Source organism: Limulus polyphemus, unplaced genomic scaffold (assembly GCF_000517525.1).
Source record: "Limulus polyphemus unplaced genomic scaffold, Limulus_polyphemus-2.1.2 Scaffold1098, whole genome shotgun sequence".
Taxonomy (NCBI): Eukaryota; Metazoa; Arthropoda; class Merostomata; order Xiphosura; family Limulidae; genus Limulus; species Limulus polyphemus.
The window spans coordinates 199,549-220,797 of NW_013666708.1; the positions used below are offsets into that span (position 1 = coordinate 199,549).

Below are 21,249 nucleotides of genomic sequence, written 5' to 3' on the forward strand. Positions count from 1 at the left end.
CATTAAACAGAAGTGATTAAGAATGTGCTGTTATGGATTATGCAGTGCAAGGGTATTAAACCCCTTATTGACAATATGCACGTGTAGGCTTCTCCAAGAACATCTTTTAAATCAAAAAATTAAAATGGTGACACCAATAAAAACAATGTTAGGAAATTACTTTCTTCCTGTTTTATGAGGTAACACCCCCTAGTACTTTTATGCATGGGGTCATTTATTTTCTGTCAGCACCCCTGCAGTGGTATTATATACTTATTAATAGGATTAGGTATGTGAAGTACCATTGTGGTCAGATGTTATCTTGCAAGGTTGACACATTACAAGTTCAAAGCAGTTGTTGGAACTTGAACTGCTTGAATTTCATTCATCATAACCAAAGACCTCTAGCAATAGTAAAATGTGTGTTATGGTTTTAACATTTTCCCCCTTGTAACAATGGGGAGATAGCAGCTACATTGTGCATTTTGTAAAAATGTGTACAGATATATATATATATATATATAAAGTTTATATTCAGACAAAAGCCAAAGTCGTGATTAAGTATGACTTTGCTTATGTCTAGATATCATTCCTCAATTTTGTGTTTTTACTAAACATAGTTATGTAAATTATATCTTGTGTTGTATTATCATGCATATTTGCTGGCAAGAAGAATCTCATGCATTTGTAAAAAAAATTAAATTTCTTCCTCTATAAGTAATTTATATTATGTTTAAAAAATTCAATTATTATTAAATCTAACATTTGGAACTTTTTGAGGACCAAAATGATTTTGATAATGTGCATAATAATAAAACATGTTTTTATTAAAAGTTGAATTGTTTCACTCTTGAAGTCATTCCTTCCAAGAGTTGTGTACCTACTTGGTTGTGGTTTTCTAGTGTTGGTCCTTGCAAGAAGAACCCAGCAACATTAACAATATTTTATGTCATCAAGATGGACTTTTTTTTTTGTTAGGCTTAGTCAGTAGCAGCAGCGATTAGAGCTGAGAGTATTTTTCATGTCAATATCAATGCACATTATGTATTTTGTAGTAGATCAAAAATTATTTCAATCTTGTGCCTACAAGTTTCTTCTTAGGTAAAAATGGATGTTTATGTACTTCCATCAGTGTATGTATGGACTATTAATACATGATCAGTGAATAAATTTGAACTTGCATGAATTGGTATTGAATTTGATTGAATATCAATAAGCATTGCTACAAGAATACATTTCTTTGTGGTCATTAAAAACTTAAATAAGGATCCAACTACCAAATTTTGTATTACAAATACAACTGCCTTAAACATGTAGCTAAAGGACTTGTTCAACAGCTGGTTTTAACAAGAACTTTCATTTATGTAAAACATAATAATGCTCAGCTGTTCGTTGAATTAGGTTTTGGGGCAACAAAATATTCACCAAAAAGTTTTTAATAATGTAAAATATATACAAGTTATTGTTTAGTAAATTTAAAAAAAAATTCCATTTAGATCCCCCCCCCCCACCCACACACACACGTCTGAGAAAAATGTAAGCATTTAAAAGTTACAGATGGATCAAACATTTTTACACTCATAAATATAAGCTACTCAGTATTTTTTAAATAAACCATTAAACTATAATTTGCAAATTTAATTTTTAACTACATAGAAACATAATAGAATGAAATATTTATAATTAACTTATTATTATTGTAAAATAATAGTGTATTAACAGTACATAAAATTACCTACGATACCAAATTTGAAGAATTTTATTTTTAAATACCTGGTTTCTCAAATAGTTTATATCCTAAAAAAATATTACTAACAAGTTAAAACCTTAAACATTTGTATATGCTTGTTAAAATAACATCTCAAAAAGTATTAAAACAATTTTGTACTAGTTAATAAAATGTAGCTAATAAGAATTGAAATAAACCAATTCTCGTATTAAAAATTCAGATTTTGACACTGAATTTGTGCAATTCATTTTCAAAAAAAAATTGTAAGAAAATAAAGTTAACAGAAAATGGAACCACAATTTCTTTTCTTACAGTTAATACGAATTGCGAGGTACAGTCAAATATAGTAAAACAGAACTTTGTCAAGTATCCAATAACTATAAACATGCTGAACAACTTGCAGTTTATGCTCATTTAGTAGGAAATTAACACATATACTCCCCCAAATGACCGTTTTGTAAAAGAAAGTCTTTTAACAAAATATACGTAATATCATGCTTTGGATGTGTAGTTGCCCAACCATGGTCCATTTTCTTCCAAAGAGCCAATCAATGGAAGCACAAAACAATATGATGTGTCCATTGAATAAGATTCATCTGATCAAATCTTCAAGAAACATAAAAAGTCACTTCTGGTTCATCAAAAAATGAACCAAGTACACAGTTGACACTTGTACTTGAAGAGTTTCAAGTTTTAAAATTTTGTGTCAGTGTTTTCAACTACTCTCTTATTCAGGATGTTCCTCTGTATGAATATAACTTTAACCTGAAAAATTCTGACAAAGACACATCACAGTAATACCTGTACATATATTGCAGGACCTTCCTACCCTTCTAATGTCAATCTTATGGTAACACATATGAAATGAAAGCTAAAGATACAAAGCATGTATATTATTTATGAATATATTTAAGAAAGAATTAGAATAAATTATCCCTCATTATCTCTTTCACCTTGGGCGAATCTTTTCAAAGAAAAACCTTTGTCCTCCATCTTGAAGGACACCTCTTTTTTCTATCAGTGTTCTTTTCTTCATAGCATGAAATTGTTTAAGAGTAAACTCATAAAAATCATTTTCCATGCTCCATATTTTGGAACTCTTAATCTTACGGACAGTTTCTGGGGCAGGATCAACTTTGTTGTAAGTTTTCCTTAGGTGCGACTTCTTACCTGTCCAATAAAAAATTATTTTAAAATACAATATACTTTTAGTTTCAAGAATGACATGAAGATACCCTTTGTTTGATTTAAAATTGATTCTAAGATAACACTGAGTTTAAACTAATAAATTAGAAATAATGTGTATTTATCACTGTAGTAATGTAGTAATTTGTTCAGCACTGTGTTCATTATTTTCCAGGACTGATGATTATGATGACTTGGGCCTGTTGAATTGCATTTAATAAAATTTTGAACTAAAATGTGATGGTGAAACAGTTAAAAAATTCAATGTCCACATTTTTCTGCTTAATATGGACATTGGATGTCTGAATTTCTGATATAAATGTTGAATAAGTCACCATGAAGATAGCAAACGTTTGTAATGAAATGCAAGAGAGTAAATATAAAATAAAACCTGCATAAGGGATGCACAATATTTAAGAAAGAAAAGAAAACCAGAAGTAATTAGTCTAAGTTCAGATGTGATTATGACAAGTAAACTTGACAAAATATTGCACAAGTTTTCAATATTTCTACTGCTCACTTTGATAACTTTTTTTTTAAATATTGAAAAGAGTACTTTCTAAGTTTTTGTATTTACAGTCTTACAATAAGGGACTTTTAAAGCCCTATAGTAGGATACAAAAGACACTTTTTTTCACTTGAATTCATTTTTGACATGACACTTGAATGTCAGTCATCTAAAGTCTGCCCACTTAACTGCTTTATAGCAGCACAGCACACACATATTTTTGTCCATAAACTTATAGTTACATTCTTATACTAAATTATGCCTACAACTACTGCCATACTAACTTTTATCTACCGAATCTATAGCTGCACTATTGCCCTTAGCTCCAATCACACATAGCTACAATGTTATAGAACACTATACCTTCACCCATCTCCACCTCTTGGATATACAAGTAAACTGCACTAACCTTTAAGGAACTGTTGTGTGGCACCATGAAAGAATCTTGGTAGAACAACTTCGAGTAATGCCACAAAATCCTCAAGTTCCTCAGTAACTCCTACCACCATGTAATGCTCTACGAGGTTCTGCTTTGACTGGGCTAGAGCCCAATTATTTCCTGGTTCCCTGGCATTATAAAGTAAGTTCATTCTATTTGACATCAGAATGTTAATGCAGTGAATGAAAAAAAAAGACAATTTTGGTTCAACCTCTGATAGATACTGTACATACTGAGACCCCCCCCTCAAAAAAATGTTTTTCTTATAAATAAAATTCATCTTGAATACAAAATAATGGATAGTATAACATCAATGAAAATTCAATCAATCCAATTTTTGATAATTCAATTACATTAAATGTCCTTTTCCTACTACTGTATTTTTACATTAAACTTCCAAACTTTATTCAATAATTTAAACTTCTTAATATACCATATCAAATGTTTATTTTACATTTTACCTATACTATTCTTTAAAAAAAGTTAGTCGAAATTATTTCATGGTTTCAGACAGCTTCACTTTTATTTATTTTAAAAATAGTTTTTAATTTCCAATAATTTTTTATTAACAAGAATTAAGCTAATTGCAAATACAAATAGTTTTTAGCACAGTTCAAAATTAGAAAATATTTCTTTAATCACCAAAAACTGTATATATTTTTAAAACTACAATGGAAAACAGTTCGTAAAATATTTGTGAAAACACATTTATAAAATCACACCTAACAGAATTAACGACCATGTTTAATCCTGCAGTATAGATTTCATTGCTAAAGGCTCCATTGTAAGATTGTCATGTTCAAAGTACACACCTTTCCCAGAGCCCATTTCAACAGTCCAATGTACAAAAATCCATAACAGCTACATCAACAATTTGAACAGTATGTCTTCATGTGGAATAGCATGAATACCTCACTTTCATTTTCCAGCTGCTTGAGGTATATGATGTTGTGAAAGCAACTTGTGTATATGTGACTTATGTCACTCTTTCTATCAAATATCCTTTTCGATTATGTTGTGCACTGTTTCATGGAACATGTGGACAGCTTTTTCTCCTGACTTTTGTGTTCTTGGATTCTCACCTGTTACAAGATGCTACACTTTGCTAGAAAATGATTTGTTGCAGGTTTCTTTATGGATAGTCCTAGTATCCTAAGCTGATCCATATTCCTTTGTTTTCTAATGTCATTAAGTACAAAGGATACCCTTATCTTGGAAATTTTAAATCCTCAATCTGAATATATCTATATGACCCAAGTATACAAATATCGTTCACTGGAAAGGGCTGTCACATACCCTTCTCAACTGCAATTAATTTTTCTTGACATCACACTACCTATAAAATGCCAAACAATGTAAAGACATAGTTCTGATAATGCTGTTCCACAAAAATTTGCTGATTTGCATAATCATAATAGTTTCAATATAGCATATTAAACCCTCTGTATATTATAAGCATTCTGTTTAAAAATGGTATTATACATGCTCAATATCAGTACATTATAACAATGTTTCATATATACCAAATTAGAGATATCATGGTAAAGTAAAACAGCTTGTGTACCTTGCAAGTAATTACCTATAATACTAAAATGGTATATTGACATATGAATTCATGCTACACTACATCATTCTGATCCAGTAAAATGTATACAGCAGCTTCACTAAAGTGATGAGATGAATGATTGTTATGCAATAAGTATGCCATCGCACACTTAAAACAAGAACAAAGAGGTATACATGTAACCATTTGAAAACTGTATAGTTCAACATTATTTAAATTTCTTTGATATGCATATAATCTTATACATCAAAATATATAATTCTGTTTTGTACTTCTAGGATAGAAAAAACAACAACCAGGCTTTCCTAATGGGCCATTTAAGATGTGCTAAACCCTCTTTTCACTGAGATTTTCATTAAAATAACCCCCCTTTTTATGGCCCATGGAGTGATTCAATAAAATACCCTTTTTTCATCAAAAATCAGGATTCGACTATATACCCGAGAGGGTGTGAACACTGACATGACCAGGATGGTCACAACGATGATGACATATTCTTTGATAGATCGTTTCTTTTTCACCAGAATGGATCTTTTGAAACATCGTCCTCTACACTTGTGTTTCTACAACAGGCAGTTGCCATCCATTCAAATAAGTTTCATCATGAATACTCTGCTTAAACAATCTATCAAAGAATACCTGAAGAGCTGCTATGGACCAGCCTCTATCAAGATCAACAACTACAATAAGAACTTTACCAAGCTTGCACACTGCTCTAATCACCAGAGATTCAAACATCATCCCAAAGTTTCTGATACTCAAAGAAACTACTTTTGCTAGAACTACAAAGATAAAAAAAAGTTCTCGACAATACCTTCTAAGATTACATATAGAATATAGATGCAAGAAGCACCATCTAACTAACACAACTGAAACATAATATGCTGAGCTTCAACAACCTTTCATGAAAAATATAAGAGCATTGGGAATCTTAAACCTCTACACCAAACATTATACATCCAACCTAGAAAGCATCAAGAAGAAACAAGTTCAAAAATTCAGCAGACTTACCAAGATAGATAATCCTAAGATTACCAACATAGTTCACAATTGCAGTTTGATATTACTAAGCGATACAGAAAACAAGATTCTCAACCTAGGTCTAAACTTTGCCATACAACCTAGCACAGTTCCAACTGTTGACATGGCTGCAACCTTAGAATCTGCTACACAAAACCTCACGAAACCTATGGCTGAACAATTCAGACAGCAAACTTACACCATCCTCAGGGATGCCAAGAAACCAAACATCACTAAACAGGAATGCAGTGCACTGAACCATCTAAAACGAGATAACAATATCAAGATTCTACCAGCAGACAAAGGAAATGGTAGAGACATCCTAGACGTCAAAGATTATGATACGAAGATCGAGCAGTTACTAGACAAACAACAATAAAAAAAAAATCACCAATGACCCTAAAGAAAAGACAGATAGACTCATCAATACAATACTGAACAAACTTAAGAAACAAAATTTAATCAATGAGAAGTTAGCCAAAGACTTAAGAACCAATGAAAATATCCCCCTCAGTTCTATGGACTACCTAAGGTACACAAACCTAATATAACTTTAAGGCCAATAGTCAGTGCTATAAACTCACCTTGCCATCGACTAACCAACTTCCAGGTGCCTATCCTATCTCCACTATGAGGGAATATCGAAAATCATATTCAAAACTTGACAGATTTCATAGAACAACTCAGAAAACTACATATCAGATCCCAGGATATTCTGGTAAGTTTTGACATCAAAGACATATTTAACAATGTTCCAACTTTAGAAACCCTTAATATAACCAGACAACAACTGCTGAATGACAGCTCTCTACCACACAGAACTGACACGAAGATAGATGCCATCAATGAACTAACAATTATTTGCCTACAATTAACTTATTTCCAATACAACGAGAAATTCTATGAACAAACAGATGTTCCAGCTATTGGATCACCACTCTTTCCAATCCTAGCAGTCATTTTCATAGAAGACTTTGAAGAAAGAGTCCTCTCATCCACACACATATAAAACCTAGTTTCTACAGATGTTATATTGATGGCACCTTCGTTATTTGGCCCCATGGTCTTGAAAACTTACCAACCTTCTTAGAACATCTTAATTCTATAGCCAAAGAATCCACTTCACCATGGAAATAGAGGAACAAAACAGCCTACCATTTCTTGACATACTCATCAGCAGACAAGAGAGAAAAATCACCACAGCTGTATACAGAAAACCCACCCACACAAATAAATATCTACACTTCCAGTCCTATCATCCAACCTCAATAAAATGTGGTATAATCCAATGCCTAAACAAGAGAGCAGAAAGCATTTGTGATAAGACATCCATCAAAACAGAGTGCCAAAGATCATAGAGTGTTTTAAACAGAACACGCATAGCCAAGAAATTCAACATAAATGTCCGGTGGAAATCCTACACAACATTAAGATCCATTCAGGTGAAAAACAAACAGAAAGCTACCAAGAGAAACACAAAAACGGAATTTATGAAATTCTGTGTTCCTGCAAAGAAACATAAATTGGAGAAATGGGAAGAAGGCTCGCAACAAGAATAAAAATAACATAAAGACAGTACAAGACTCGTGAAAACACAAAATTCAGCCATTGCAGAACACACTATGTCAACTGAACACAAAATGAACTGGGAAAAAACTAGAATCACCAACACAAACAAATTTTGGAAGAAAAGAAAAATTAAAAAATCATTTTACATTAACACAATAAAACCTTCACTAAACAGAGATTCCGAATTAGAGGTGAGTAATCTGTGGCTACCATTGGTTTAATCTACAGGAAGTCTCTCCACCAATCAGTAACAGGGATAAACCAACCAATCATAACATGCTATCCACAATCCACCAGAATACTATAAAGATCGACTACATCATACACACACTGACAAAAGGCAAGACTTTTGAAACGTAATCCTCTACACTTGTGTTTCTACAGCAAGCAGTTGCCGTCCATTCAATTAAGTTTAATGATGATGACATATTTGTAGGGATTTGGGTTTGAACTCATTGATGGTCAAAAATGAAAGAATCTCTCTTTACCCACTCTCTTATGCTACAGTGTGATGAATATTGAGAAAAATTGTGCTGTGCTTTTAAATCATAAAAGAAATGTTACATCTAATCTCTAGGAAGAGTTGAGATTATTAATTACATTACAGAGCAATATATATTTCTACTAGGATGCAGCTATAGACAGGAATTGAGATAACAGGTCAGGTTTAGAAGTATTTTTGTAAAATGAAGCATCATGTGCTACTTAACTGTAAGAATATCACTAACTTCATTTAAATAATAAGCAGGGGTATAAATTTGGAGGTGATATGCAATTCTAGAAGCTCAGTTTTTTTTGTACTTGTAGTATAATGCATATGTGATCTGACATAGTGCACGTTGCCATACTTTGAAAATTGTTCTCATGTACACTTTATAAATGAGCATAATTGAATGAGAGTTATAGCTATGAGAATACTACTTCTGATTTACAAATGTAGCTGATTTTCTGGCTTATTTTGTTGATAATGTTATTAACATCATTATTCCATGTACATTGTGTATGTACACTTTATATAGAAGTTATATGTGAGTTACAACCATGAATATTACCTCTAATTTTATGAAGGTAGTTAATTCTCTGGCTTATTTCAGTGATAATGTTATTAAAATCATTATTCTATTATTGTATTGGTGAGTTACTTGTATATGAAAAGTTTTAGTTTTACTTGAAAGATTTTCTTAAATTTCTTGTTAAGACATTTCATGAAAATGGTTGCTTTTGTTTTTTACGGGTTAAGCACTACTTCTCAGTTACTGCACCAGTTGGTGACGTGGTCCAGAGATGTCATGCAGGAATAAGGAGATCACTTGATGTGCTCCAGATAACTATACCATCAGTGTATTGAAAATGTTGATGTTAAAGCCACAAACAAAATGTCGTTAACAGGCTGAATACTAAAACTTGGCTGTTGTGTCCCCTGAGACTGGGACAAGTAACCCCCCCCCCCCAGGACTAACTGCTATGATTTGTTTGTTTTGCCATATTTATAGTATTTATTGCATTTTTATAGATGTTTCCTCACTTGAACCAATTACAATTTATTTGTACATTTCCATTTCTTTCAAATAAGCTTTATTTTACCTTGTGGGATGGAATGTATAATTTTGTTTTGAATAAAAAGAAACAGAAGATTACAAAATATTCAATTTTTTTTATTAAAATACACTCAATTTATTTTAAAGCAAGAAGTTAATACATGAAACTTGACACTTACCAGCAATCCACATGCAGCCCACAAAAGAAAGGTATCTGAAGCCACATGTTTTCAGGATCACAGTCATTTTCCTGTCGCTCCACACATTCATCAAAAGTCTTTAATATGTAAACAACATCAGCAGTTTAAAGAAGTGTAGCAAAAGTAAGATTAGATGATAACCAGCTTTTATTAATTACACAAAAATCCAGATAAACTACAACAAATACTCCTTATGATAAGCCAAGTATTAAAAAAAGTTACATATACAAAGGTTCTTGCAACTTATTGCAAAATATTTAGCTTTTCTAGTTTTCAATCTTGCTTTTATAAATCTTTGTACCATACTTTTGCAGAAATTAAAATTAAATCAGACATTAGCCCATTTGTATAGTTACAGTTGATTTTTTGATTCTGTAATTAAAAAACACTTACCACAGTATTTCCTTTTCTTTTGCGAACTACATAAGGTCGAAAATCATCACCATAACGAAGAAAGTAGTAATAAGACACTAGTCTATCAAGAGGTTTTCGTATCAGATTGATATAGATCGGTCTCTGTGAAATTCCGTATCTGTTGAAAATGAAGCATCAACTAATAAGCTTAAGTAGAACTTAACTACATGCAATGGAAAATTTTAAAAATGAAAGTGCATAAAAGTACTTCCTCTCATACTAGTAACATTTAGTATCTATATTGTTGCGTATCTGCTTGTTTGTTAATTTCAGGTATAAATTCTTTCAGAGGAGCTTCAGCGATAATAGTCCCTTCTTGATTAAAACTAGTTTATTCTTTCTCGATACAAACTTTGTAATACACAGAATTTCCACAGTCAATACGTTTTTCTCGTCGCTTTACTTAACAACCTTTATAACACATGCTATAAATCACAGTGATTCACACACTTTACTTACGGTGCCTACTGTTCGCTTGACTTAGTTATCTATCTATCTCTTCAATTGCGCTGGTTTTTCTCGCCAGGCTTATATACTAAGAAGAGGGCATCTCGAATGCACTCGGACCTTCATGATCCTTCGAGAAACTCCAGCGCGCATGCTCCCAGCATCGCGTGACTTCTGCTGTCATAACAATATGTAGACAAAACAAGTAGGCTTAAAACATTCAGAAGAAGAAGATAAAGCTCTTGATATTCACTTAGAATTTTAAAGTTTTCTATTACTCCAAAAGCTTTATTTTAGGAATTCTCCCCCCTCCACACACTCACACAAAAATAAAATTAATCAAGTTGAGTCACAGTATTACAACTACTTCAAAAAAAGCTGTTTAGTGGATGATTAAAAAGATTAATGGAATTTTGGATAATTAGTTTTGGCATTAAGTTATGATTGTTACTTACTGATCAAATTAGCTAATTAGTGTAATTTAGTTGGACTATCACCAGGTTATTTTAGTTTTTTTAATGTACAAGCTTTGGCTAAATTACCTAAGCTTTTTACAGGTGCGAGAAGTTTAGTAAACAATAGAATCTAACCAATTTTTTTCTTTTTATACCAATTTTTTGGGATAAATATTATTAATAAAAGTCTGTTGAAGCTGTTGAAGTTCAGTTTCTATGTATTCGTTACTGCATATTCTATGCGTTCTGCATGCTAAGGTTTTTAATGATACTGTTTTTAACACATACCTAATTTATCATCACTAGATAAAAGCTGTGAAATATGTGCTTTTTTGGAGCATTCAATCATACCAACATAGTAATTTTTAGGCATTCAATAAACAAATCATGCAAAACTTTGTATTCAACTAAGCTGGGTTAATTAAACTTCTTCACCATTAAAACTGATTACTAAACTTCTTTCATAGTAATTTTTACTTTTCTATATAAAAATCTTTTCAGTACATTCTATTTTTTATGTACTTTCCATATTACACAAGACTAATACTTGAATTTCCAGTTTCTACACAACACTCACACAAGATATATGAAGAAGCTTGTTTAAATTAATATTACAAGTATTTATAAGGGAAAGTAAAAATAATGAAAATTATTTTAATATATTTCCACACTTATTTTAGGTTGAAAAACCATCCAACACACACACAGAAAGATTGAAAAAACTTTAAATGTAATGTAACAAGAGCAAAAAATATTTTTTCTATCTTGGTTTCTTTATCAAATGAATTCTTTTTTTTAAGTTAGGAAACATTCATAAGGCATGCAAACAATGTTAAGCACGGTGATCACTGTAATAGCAAAATTTAAATAAAACAAAAAAGAAACATCTTTACTGCCAAATGTTCATTTAAAAAAGGCAGATGAATGAAATTTACATTCTTGATACTGCCAGAAGTGTGAATGTATCCTCTTAAAACTTGATTTTTATAAACATAAATTTACCAAATATAAATTTTGCACAACAAGCAAGCTTTTTCTCAGGATTTATTCTTTAGAATTACATAATTGTCAGTATTATATGATATTTATATTTCAAATTTTAATTATATTAAATTATATGCATCAGCTATTTTTCTTGTGTTATCACATTATTTAAAATGATGCTTTATAATGATAACTACATCAAATTCCATTTTCTTAGGTCCCCCTGAAAGATGCAGTCACAAATTTATAAGGTACAATTAACTTCATTATAAACATTCCTTAGGTATGTAGTTTTAGTTTGTTTAACGCTGTACACTTTGAGTGTACTTCACCCCCTTCTACGGTTTATCATAAACTGTTTGGAGCTTCACTTCAGTAGCATAAGATATGTATATGAAACATGCAAAGTACAAAATTATGAGCATTTTCACTGACAAGCTTGGCATTCTTTTGAGAAAATAAACAAATACATTGTATATAAAAGGTAAAAATTTATTTATTTTTACACCAGAGGTGAAACTGAAAGAGAATCGGTGATGTAGAGGCCTAACGCATTTCTTGGTTGACCGTACCCTCTGCCGTGGACTGCAGTTTCACCAATTCAAAGCTCATTGGCACAGCTTGGGTCAGACAACCAAAGAAATACCATTAGACTTCTTATAATGGTGAAGTGTATATAATATGTATGGGGTTTGAAACAAGTACATTATTTTTACAGTACTTAGTGAGTAAAATCTAACTGCTGAATTAGGTTAAGCATACAGTAACTTTAACTGTGAAAATTCAATTGAAAAAAGTTATTATACCTGTGAAACATAGTAAGCTGAAGACACGAACAAATGCACCCCTTGGACCAAAAGATATGCTCACACTTTCACATGCCTCAAGAAAGGAAGCACTGTTACAGCAATCTAATGTAGCATTAATAATTCCTAATTTAGCAGTGACAGACTAGAGGGAAGGCAGCTAGTGAACACCACCCACCACCAACTCTTGGGCTATTCTTTTACCATTACATTATAATGCCCTCACAACTGAATGGGTGAGCATATTCAGTGATGGGGATTCGAACTTGCAACCCTCATATTGAGAATTGAGCTTCCTAACCACCAGGAATAATTAAACAGAAAAATATTACTTTTCTTCAGCAATCCAGCACCGATTAAATATTTTTGAATCCAATGCTTCATATCACAACATGCATACTTGATGTTAATAATAATTCTACTAATTATTAAGTTTGTGTTCTTACTAGTTTTCATTGCAGACTGAATTAACACAAAGTAAATTAAAAATGCTCAATTTTCAAAGCAGTAAAGTTTTTGCTTATGGATTACTATATATTGAAGCAAATGAAAAGTGAGCTACAAATATGAAATACTGCTCAACAATGTGCATGTTTATATAATCTAAAACCCAAATGTTAGTGTCCTTTTTAGCATATTATTAGTATACATGCACATAATATATAATTTTAATGGTCAGTTTTTTGCTTAGGAATTCGATAGAGTGGTTTTCCAGCATGTGGATTATTTGGAATCCTTGTCGATCCTTACTATGAAGTACTACTATATTTAAAATTAAAACATTTAACACATATTTCAATTTTAACCAACAGTATACATCCGATATGTAATTATTTCATGAAAGAGTACTGACTGGAACTTTACCAATCAAAACTAGAAATACTTAAAAGGTTTTTACAGTTCTAATTAGAAATTCACTGAAATCTACCACTATTTGAAACTCTGAGCTCAATTACATATTGAACAGATTTGAGACAAGTGCTTATATTTATAATTCTTTAAAAAAACAAGTCACAGAGTCAAGTCAGATGTTACTATCAAACATGAAATAGCTCACCTCTGAAAATTTAAGAAAGCAATATGTCCATGATAAAGTGCAGGTTTCTTGTCCTGCCATGATGTAACATTCTCAATAAACCTCCTCTGTTGGAAGAAATATAAATGTTATTGGCTTAAAAAAAAGAAACTGAAAAATGTCAGAAAATGTTATAAATTATATTTATTTTAATTCCTATTGATTAGGATTATGATAAAAAATAACAATGACATTCCCAACTGATGATTCAATGCATTATAATTAGGACAGGTTTTGTTTTGTGACATGCATATTCCTAGTTAAATTAGTACATTACAGTAGCTATATTATTTAATGCGTTAATTTTTAAGTCTGATCTGTATATGTAGCTTTCTTTGATCACATGATATTGATAAGCAAGTTAGTGTTTCTACACAATAATTATTTTAAATTAAAAAAAGAACATGCATATATAAAAACAGCTGTATTTTAAAAGAATGGAACTTACATTAAACATATTTTATGACTCATTACAAATTAAACTAGTTAGTTTGGAGAATTCAGTGTTTAAATCAAATTCAAAAATCCATTTTTGTTCAGTTATAACATGAATTAAAGAGAGTTCTACTACATAAATAAAAATTTTTTTATTCTTTTATAGATCAAATAAAACAAAAAAGCATGGAAAGTTAATATGATTATAACTGTTATAAAGAAGAAGTACACAGTTTTATTCAGACTCGGATGTTTTCAACATATAAAGTAAAACATCAAAAATTTAACCACAAAATCAACCCCATATGTAAAATGAACATAAAATATATCAAATAACATTTTATGCTGTTCATAACAATAGAACCTTTAGCGTTGTCAAAGCTTTAGTGGTATTAATTTGAGTTAAAAATCTAGTGAATATGCAACAAATCAGCCTTATAAGTATTTGAAAGGAAAATATTCTTGATATATAAAACGTAACTGGAATATTCTCACACAAGACATAAACATTTTTTAAATAATCTGAGAGTAGCACCACATGCACATTTCTTGTGGTATCGATGTGCAAAAAATGAAATTTGTTATATTTAGAAATATGCACATTCATTCCTGGTGGTATTGAAGTGTACAAGGTGAAGTTTGCTATGTTTACCCACATGCACATACCTACTGGTATTAAAGAACATGAAATTTGTTACAATTACACAGATCATTAAAAAAAAATCTTACCTGATCCGAGAGCAACATCATATACATATTCCTGGTGGTATTGATGTGGAAGATTTGAAATTTATGTTGGAAGAAACCATAAAAAAAAATCTTACCTGATCTGAGAGTGACATTACATGCACATTCCTGGTGGTATTGATGTGAAGAACATGAAAGTTGTTACGTTTACAAAGATCATAAACCACACCCATCAGACTTGTGCTTGCAGTTTTAGGGACTCGATTATAAATTATAAGTAAATCATCATATGGAATTTTGGTATCTTCTCCATTATTGACAAAATCAGCAAGTATATCTTTTTTGCTGTCTTCATCAAAGTTCCTCAGCTTAAGTTGACTGATAGTAGCAGCTGAAAAAAAATTATTACTACATTTTGCTACTCAGTTGTAGTAAAAAAGAAAAACAATAGATTTTGGTTATAATATAGTTTTCTACAATTACAAGGTAAACAAAAATCTAGTTTCCCAAAGGTTACCCTCTGAGCTGTGGACTTTTAAAGTATTTTAGATGACATTTGATCCACATTTTTGAAGTATATACCTTAGAACATTGAAATGTAAAAAAAAGTTTTGAATTTCATTCATCTTACAGTTTATGTCAGTTGTATTTCTACTGGAATAAAAAAATGCTTTCAACTATTCAATAGCTTAAAGTAATTTTCTCCCCATTAAAATACGAGTATTCTTACACAGTAAACTCCTAATATTTTTTTTATTGTAAACAATTCAATAATATTAGATAAATATAATTTTTAATATAAATTTACTGTATGTTAATGTACACTAACCTAATTTTTTTATTGCTTCATCCTGATGCGAGACCTTCATTACAAAATGACAATAGAGTACAGTACAAACAATTACACCCAAAATTGTGATGAATTGCTTTATCTGCCACATCTTCCACATCAGATAGTCATCAAACTAAATGTAGCCATCCCTAAAATAAATAAAAAAGCATCAGAATCCTGAGATGTTGAACAATTACACAGGATCTAGCAAAAATCTAAAGACACTTTTATTCTTAGGTCTTCTTACAATTATAGATTACCAAAAACATAATAAACATGTTTAGTGCAGAATTACACAAGTAACTGTTTAAAGACTTTACATTACTTTAATTGCTCCAGACTTTGTTTTACACCTAATGGGTGCTTAAAATATGATACAACTATAACTTTTTACACAAGATAACCAGTTAATTTTTCATTCATCATCCATCACAGACTACAAAATGAAGTTATTTTTATTTATTATCAGTTGCATACTGGAAGAATAAAAAGTTATTTTTATTTATTATCAGTTGCATACTGGAAGAATAAAAAGTTATTTTTATTTATTATCAGTTGCATACTGGAAGAAGAAAAAGTTATTTTTATTTATTATCAGTTGAGTTGCATAATACAATAAAAGTTATTTTATTTATGATCTTTCATTTTTCCACAAAATGACTACACTTTATTTATAAAACATATTTGTGGAACTAGCTGTAGTAATGTGTTATAAAAATGGCACTAGATTTTCCCTTGCCATGGATTCTCAAATATTGTGAAGTAAAAGTTGAGAAATGTCATAGTTATAGGTAATCAATAGTTTCATTAGAATCAAATATACCAACAAATTAGAAGCAAAAACACAGTTCAGTAGAATATCTAACTTTAATAGCAATATAATGAATTAGTATACTACACATAAATGAATGTTAACAGGAATGTTTATTTTAAAACAATTTATATTCCTTCAATATAAGAAATATAACTAGTTGTTCAAGAAACTGATTAAAGAAACTCTCCACATCAAACAATTTTCACCAAAACTGAATAACATGCAGTTTTCTTTTAAATTCCACATTTTTTTAATATGTACAGTATTTTTGTTTGTTACTCCTGTACTTTTTATGTGCTTTAGATTTGATTAAATTATCATTATTGCAGCAATGTATTTTAGTTATCTACTTAAAAATTATGTTATTCTTTCATTTTGCTTTAAATACTGAAGATGGAATCTGTAGAATTCCAAAACGTTTATCTGTTCCCCTTCTGTTATAAATAATGTTGTTTATCTTAAATATCGTTATCTTTTTTATTGGAAAACAACAGTATTTTAAATCTAACAAGACCAAATCACAAAGAATGAGTTTATTACATTGCACAACATAATTAAGAGATAATTGAAGTTTATAATATTGCTGTAAAATTGGTATTTTGTTGGCAGGTTCTTTGAAATTATTTATATAAACTAGAACAATTTAGTTTATTTTCTCCTTTAATATTTCTAAAAGCTTGAACACTTATACACTGTAATAAGTTGTTGTAGGCCTACATTACAAATGTTCAAACCTCTCTAACAGTCTAGGACTGGCATAAAATCAAATCAACTTGCATGCACAAAGTAACTGAGATAGTTAACACACTGACTATTTCATTCTCTTTTCTTGAAAACCTCACCACAACCTTCACAACTATCTTGTACTTATAGTCTACCTTCAAATGTGTGAGAAAACTTGATGTCAATTTAAAACTTTCTAAATGTTCTAAGTCTATCTTAACATCATGTGCCTTCTAGCTAACATACAAATTACAACACTGAAAATATAACTTAAAACAATACCTTACCTATGACAAGACAAAGCCAGTTGAAACTAATGCCAATTACTCCTTAACTTAATTTCATGCAAATCAGACAGGTAATTATTTTCTATGTGATCTGAAATACAAATGATTAGAGTAGCCCACACACATATAAATGAACATTTAGATGGAGTGGCTTTATAACTTTACATTTCATGATAGCTTGCTTCAATATGGAGTAAGGTCACCTTGAACATCAAGGGTAGCCTGACACTGATGTTTAAGTTGTTCTGTACAATACAGTTCAAACCAAGCACTGAAAAAGCAGACCAAAATTATGTTTATTTCACAATCTTCCTAAGGCAGACAAAGACATACAATGTCAACATACGTAACTTTTTAAAACAGGACACCAGTTTATGCTTCATGTTCTTCTGTTTTTTTCATTAAATAGATTTTAACAATTTTAAATAATTTATATTATAAAGCTATTTTTCATAAGGTAATTTTTTGTTTTGTTATTTGCTTTCTACTTGTTAAAATGTACACACATAATTCACATACTGGTCAGTTATTTGTCTAATAAGAGAATCAATCCCATATACAGTGCTCCTAATAAGGCACTTAATCCTTACAAAATATTACAATAACCCCCTTACTTTTTAATTAAAATTTCTGAAAGTTTATTCCAGAACTGTATTTTTTTTAAAAGAAGAACCAAACACTCAGCTAAATTGATAGGTGTGAGAAATTTAATGGACTGCAATGTATGTTGAATGAAAATGGGACAATGTTTTGGCTTCTTTACTGAAGCCTTCTTAAAATAATGAACAAAAATATAAAAACAGACCATTAAAAGAGCCCACTCTTATACTTTAAAACAAAATCATATACATCTACATTTATCTTTGTCTTCTGCTTTCTACGGAAAGCTAATTATGTGCGTACTAATAACACTGACTATTTTAATACAAGTTACTGTTTATTTCCAACTATAGCAAGATATCAAACTCAGTTATAAGTTACTTATTTCTTATGGTTCAGTTATTAAGCTTCACATTGTATTCTATCATCTCATGTGCATTTAACACAAAACCAGTAAAATTATAAAAATTTTTAAGTTCATTGTTGGACCACAAGATATATTGTAGCCTAGTGTATGTATGTGTCCAAATGTTATAAGTTATAGTAAGAATGTAGTCTAAATGTTAGACTTCTGCTGCAGCAAGCTCACATTTTCATAAAGTGTGCAGAAATATATTGAAACATAACATTACTAACTATGTAGTAAATGTAAAATAACAGTTGGTAAAACTGATGAATTCACACTACATTATTTAGTACATATATGATGATATACATCATTAGCTTGAAAGTATGACTCTTAAGCTAAATGCTCTAGCCCTGTGCCTTTAGTTCAAAATTGGCTTTGAAAATAAAATCTATAACGGACAATTGAATATGAACATTTAAACTTAAAAGTTAAATAGCAAGACAACTTTAATGACGTCTGTCACTCTTAGTCTTAATCTTATAAATTCTATTTAATTTGAAGTGACTTCTCAATGTAATATTACAATTAGCACTTTTCTATAAAAGAAAACAGAAATTAAGACGATCAAGTAAATGTTAAGATTGAATTACATTCCACACCAAAAATTAAAATCGCACTACTTAACATTTTCACGTTTAGCGAAACTACAGTTTTAGTTTTACAAAATAACTACTAATACTATTACTAGTATTAATACTAAAGTTACAGTACAAATTAAACATCATACTCGTCAGATCATAACTGAATTTCATTATATTCAACAATAAATAACAGGTGATTCAGGTGTTAATACTAAATGAATAGCATAACTCAACTTTCGAGTCGTGCCATGTGATTCTAACGAGAATCCTGGGTCAAAATATTTGAAACAACAGTGACACTGACAGTGAATGTGATACTAAATTGTCTGAAGTAAAATCAAAAGAAACTCTTTTCAAACAAAGATGATAAAATTTAAACTACAAAACGTGAAATCACTACTACAAAGAAATAGTTGTAAGTAAACTGAACAATCATTGAAACTCTATACAAAAATGAAACATTACAGCAAATGAATAATAAATAAGTTATTAATATAACTTAAGAAATACCTCATCGAAATTCTTCCTACTTATTCAAGTGTTATAACGTTGTTACAATACGAAACCGACGTATTTGACCATTAACGACGTAGCGTCCTCTTTAACATTATCTGTCTTCGTGTTTTTTTGTTTTTTGCAAAGGAAACAAATGTGCTTTATTATATAATTCGGAGACAAATATACAAACTGCTAGTTTCTTTTAATTTAAACAAAAATTAACGTCTTTCATTTCTAGTACTGTTCAACGTTTTTGCTTTCCTGATAATACTGTTTCAAGTTTCAAAATTGGTGTCTCTTTATAGTTAAGCTTGTTTGTTATTAATTTCGCACAAAGCTACACGAGGGCTATCTGCGCTAGCCGTCCCTAATTTAGCAGTGTAAGACTATAAGGAAGGCAGCTAGTCATCACCACCCACCGCCAAGTCTTGGGCTACTCTTTTACCAACGAATAGTGGGATTGACTATTACATTATAACGCCCCCACAACTGAAAGGGCGAGTATATTTGGTGTGAAGATGATTCGAACCCGCGACCCACAGATTGCGAGTCGAGCGCCCTAATCACCTGGCCATACCGGGGCTTATAGTTAAGTATCAAGCTACACAATGGGCTATCTATGCTGTGCCCACCACGATTATCGAAATCCAGCTTTTAGTGTTGTAAATCCGCTTACATACCCTTGAGCCACTGGAGGAGCAAAACTAATGTCATCGATAATTTTTGTGTATTAGATAAACAAACTTGAATTTTTGATATAATAACCTTTTTGTTAATTCTCTAGTAAGTAAGATTTAATTCTTACTAATAACACATCTCTAATGTCTATAGTGAGAGCTTTAGAATATAAATTAATAAAATAATAATTTTGATGAAATTTGTGATTTCTCACGGGATTATTATGCTATCTCATTCGTTCATATTTATAACAGTCGTATTGTAAGTGGTTGTTGCATGAACACCCCAATTGTAGACCTGAGAGTTCACATGACTAAAAACCGGGTTTCGATACATGTAGTGGGCATAGCACAGATAACCCATTTTACAGCTTTTTGCTTAATAACAAACGTAGACGTACTGAACATCAAGGTAAGAACACGAAAACTTATATAATACCTTTGTCATTTTTTTATTCAATATGTTGCAGTGAATAAGCGATAGATATTTTGGACCGAGTAAATTATATTAACTCCAAATAAAATACATAATAATAAATCTGTAATTTAACTAAATGTTTTCTGTAAATTATTCAACAACTGAAAATAGTGAAATGTGCATTTTTCATTCAGTATCATTTATAAAATTTCAAAAATCTTGCAGATAACTGCGAATATTTCTCAGCCTGCACTTCTTACAACTTCTATTTCTTTTTATTATTGTATTAAACAAAATCAGATGAAAGTTTCATTCATCACCCTACTTTACTTTATAAACTTATGTGAAGCTAAAACCACTGTTCCCCTCCAGTGGC

General features: G+C 30.6%; 1 protein-coding gene across 1 annotated transcript; it reads right to left on the minus strand.

Annotated features, from left to right (window-relative positions):
- Positions 1-942: 942 nt before the first annotated feature.
- Positions 943-19,872, minus strand: LOC106462116 (heparan sulfate 2-O-sulfotransferase 1-like). The gene is made up of 8 exons (XM_013922004.2): positions 19,791-19,872; positions 15,864-16,015; positions 15,172-15,425; positions 13,895-13,980; positions 10,125-10,263; positions 9,711-9,808; positions 3,811-3,968; positions 943-2,878 (listed from the first exon to the last, which is right to left on the minus strand). Exons 2-8 carry the CDS (start codon positions 15,982-15,984, stop codon positions 2,658-2,660), a joined length of 1,077 nt encoding a protein of 358 aa, XP_013777458.1. The 5' UTR covers positions 15,985-16,015; positions 19,791-19,872; the 3' UTR covers positions 943-2,657.
- Positions 19,873-21,249: the final 1,377 nt, after the last annotated feature.

Coding starts and splice junctions, on each gene's coding strand:
- LOC106462116 (XM_013922004.2), bottom strand. CDS start 15,984: ATGTGGAAGATGTGGCAGATAAAGCAATTCATCACAATTTTGGGTGTA. Junction 10,264..13,894: donor GCTTTCTTAAATTTTCAGAG/GTGAGCTATTTC, acceptor CATTTTCAACAG/ATACGGAATTTCACAGAGAC. Junction 3,969..9,710: donor GGGCTGCATGTGGATTGCTG/GTAAGTGTCAAG, acceptor TTATAATGCCAG/GGAACCAGGAAATAATTGGG.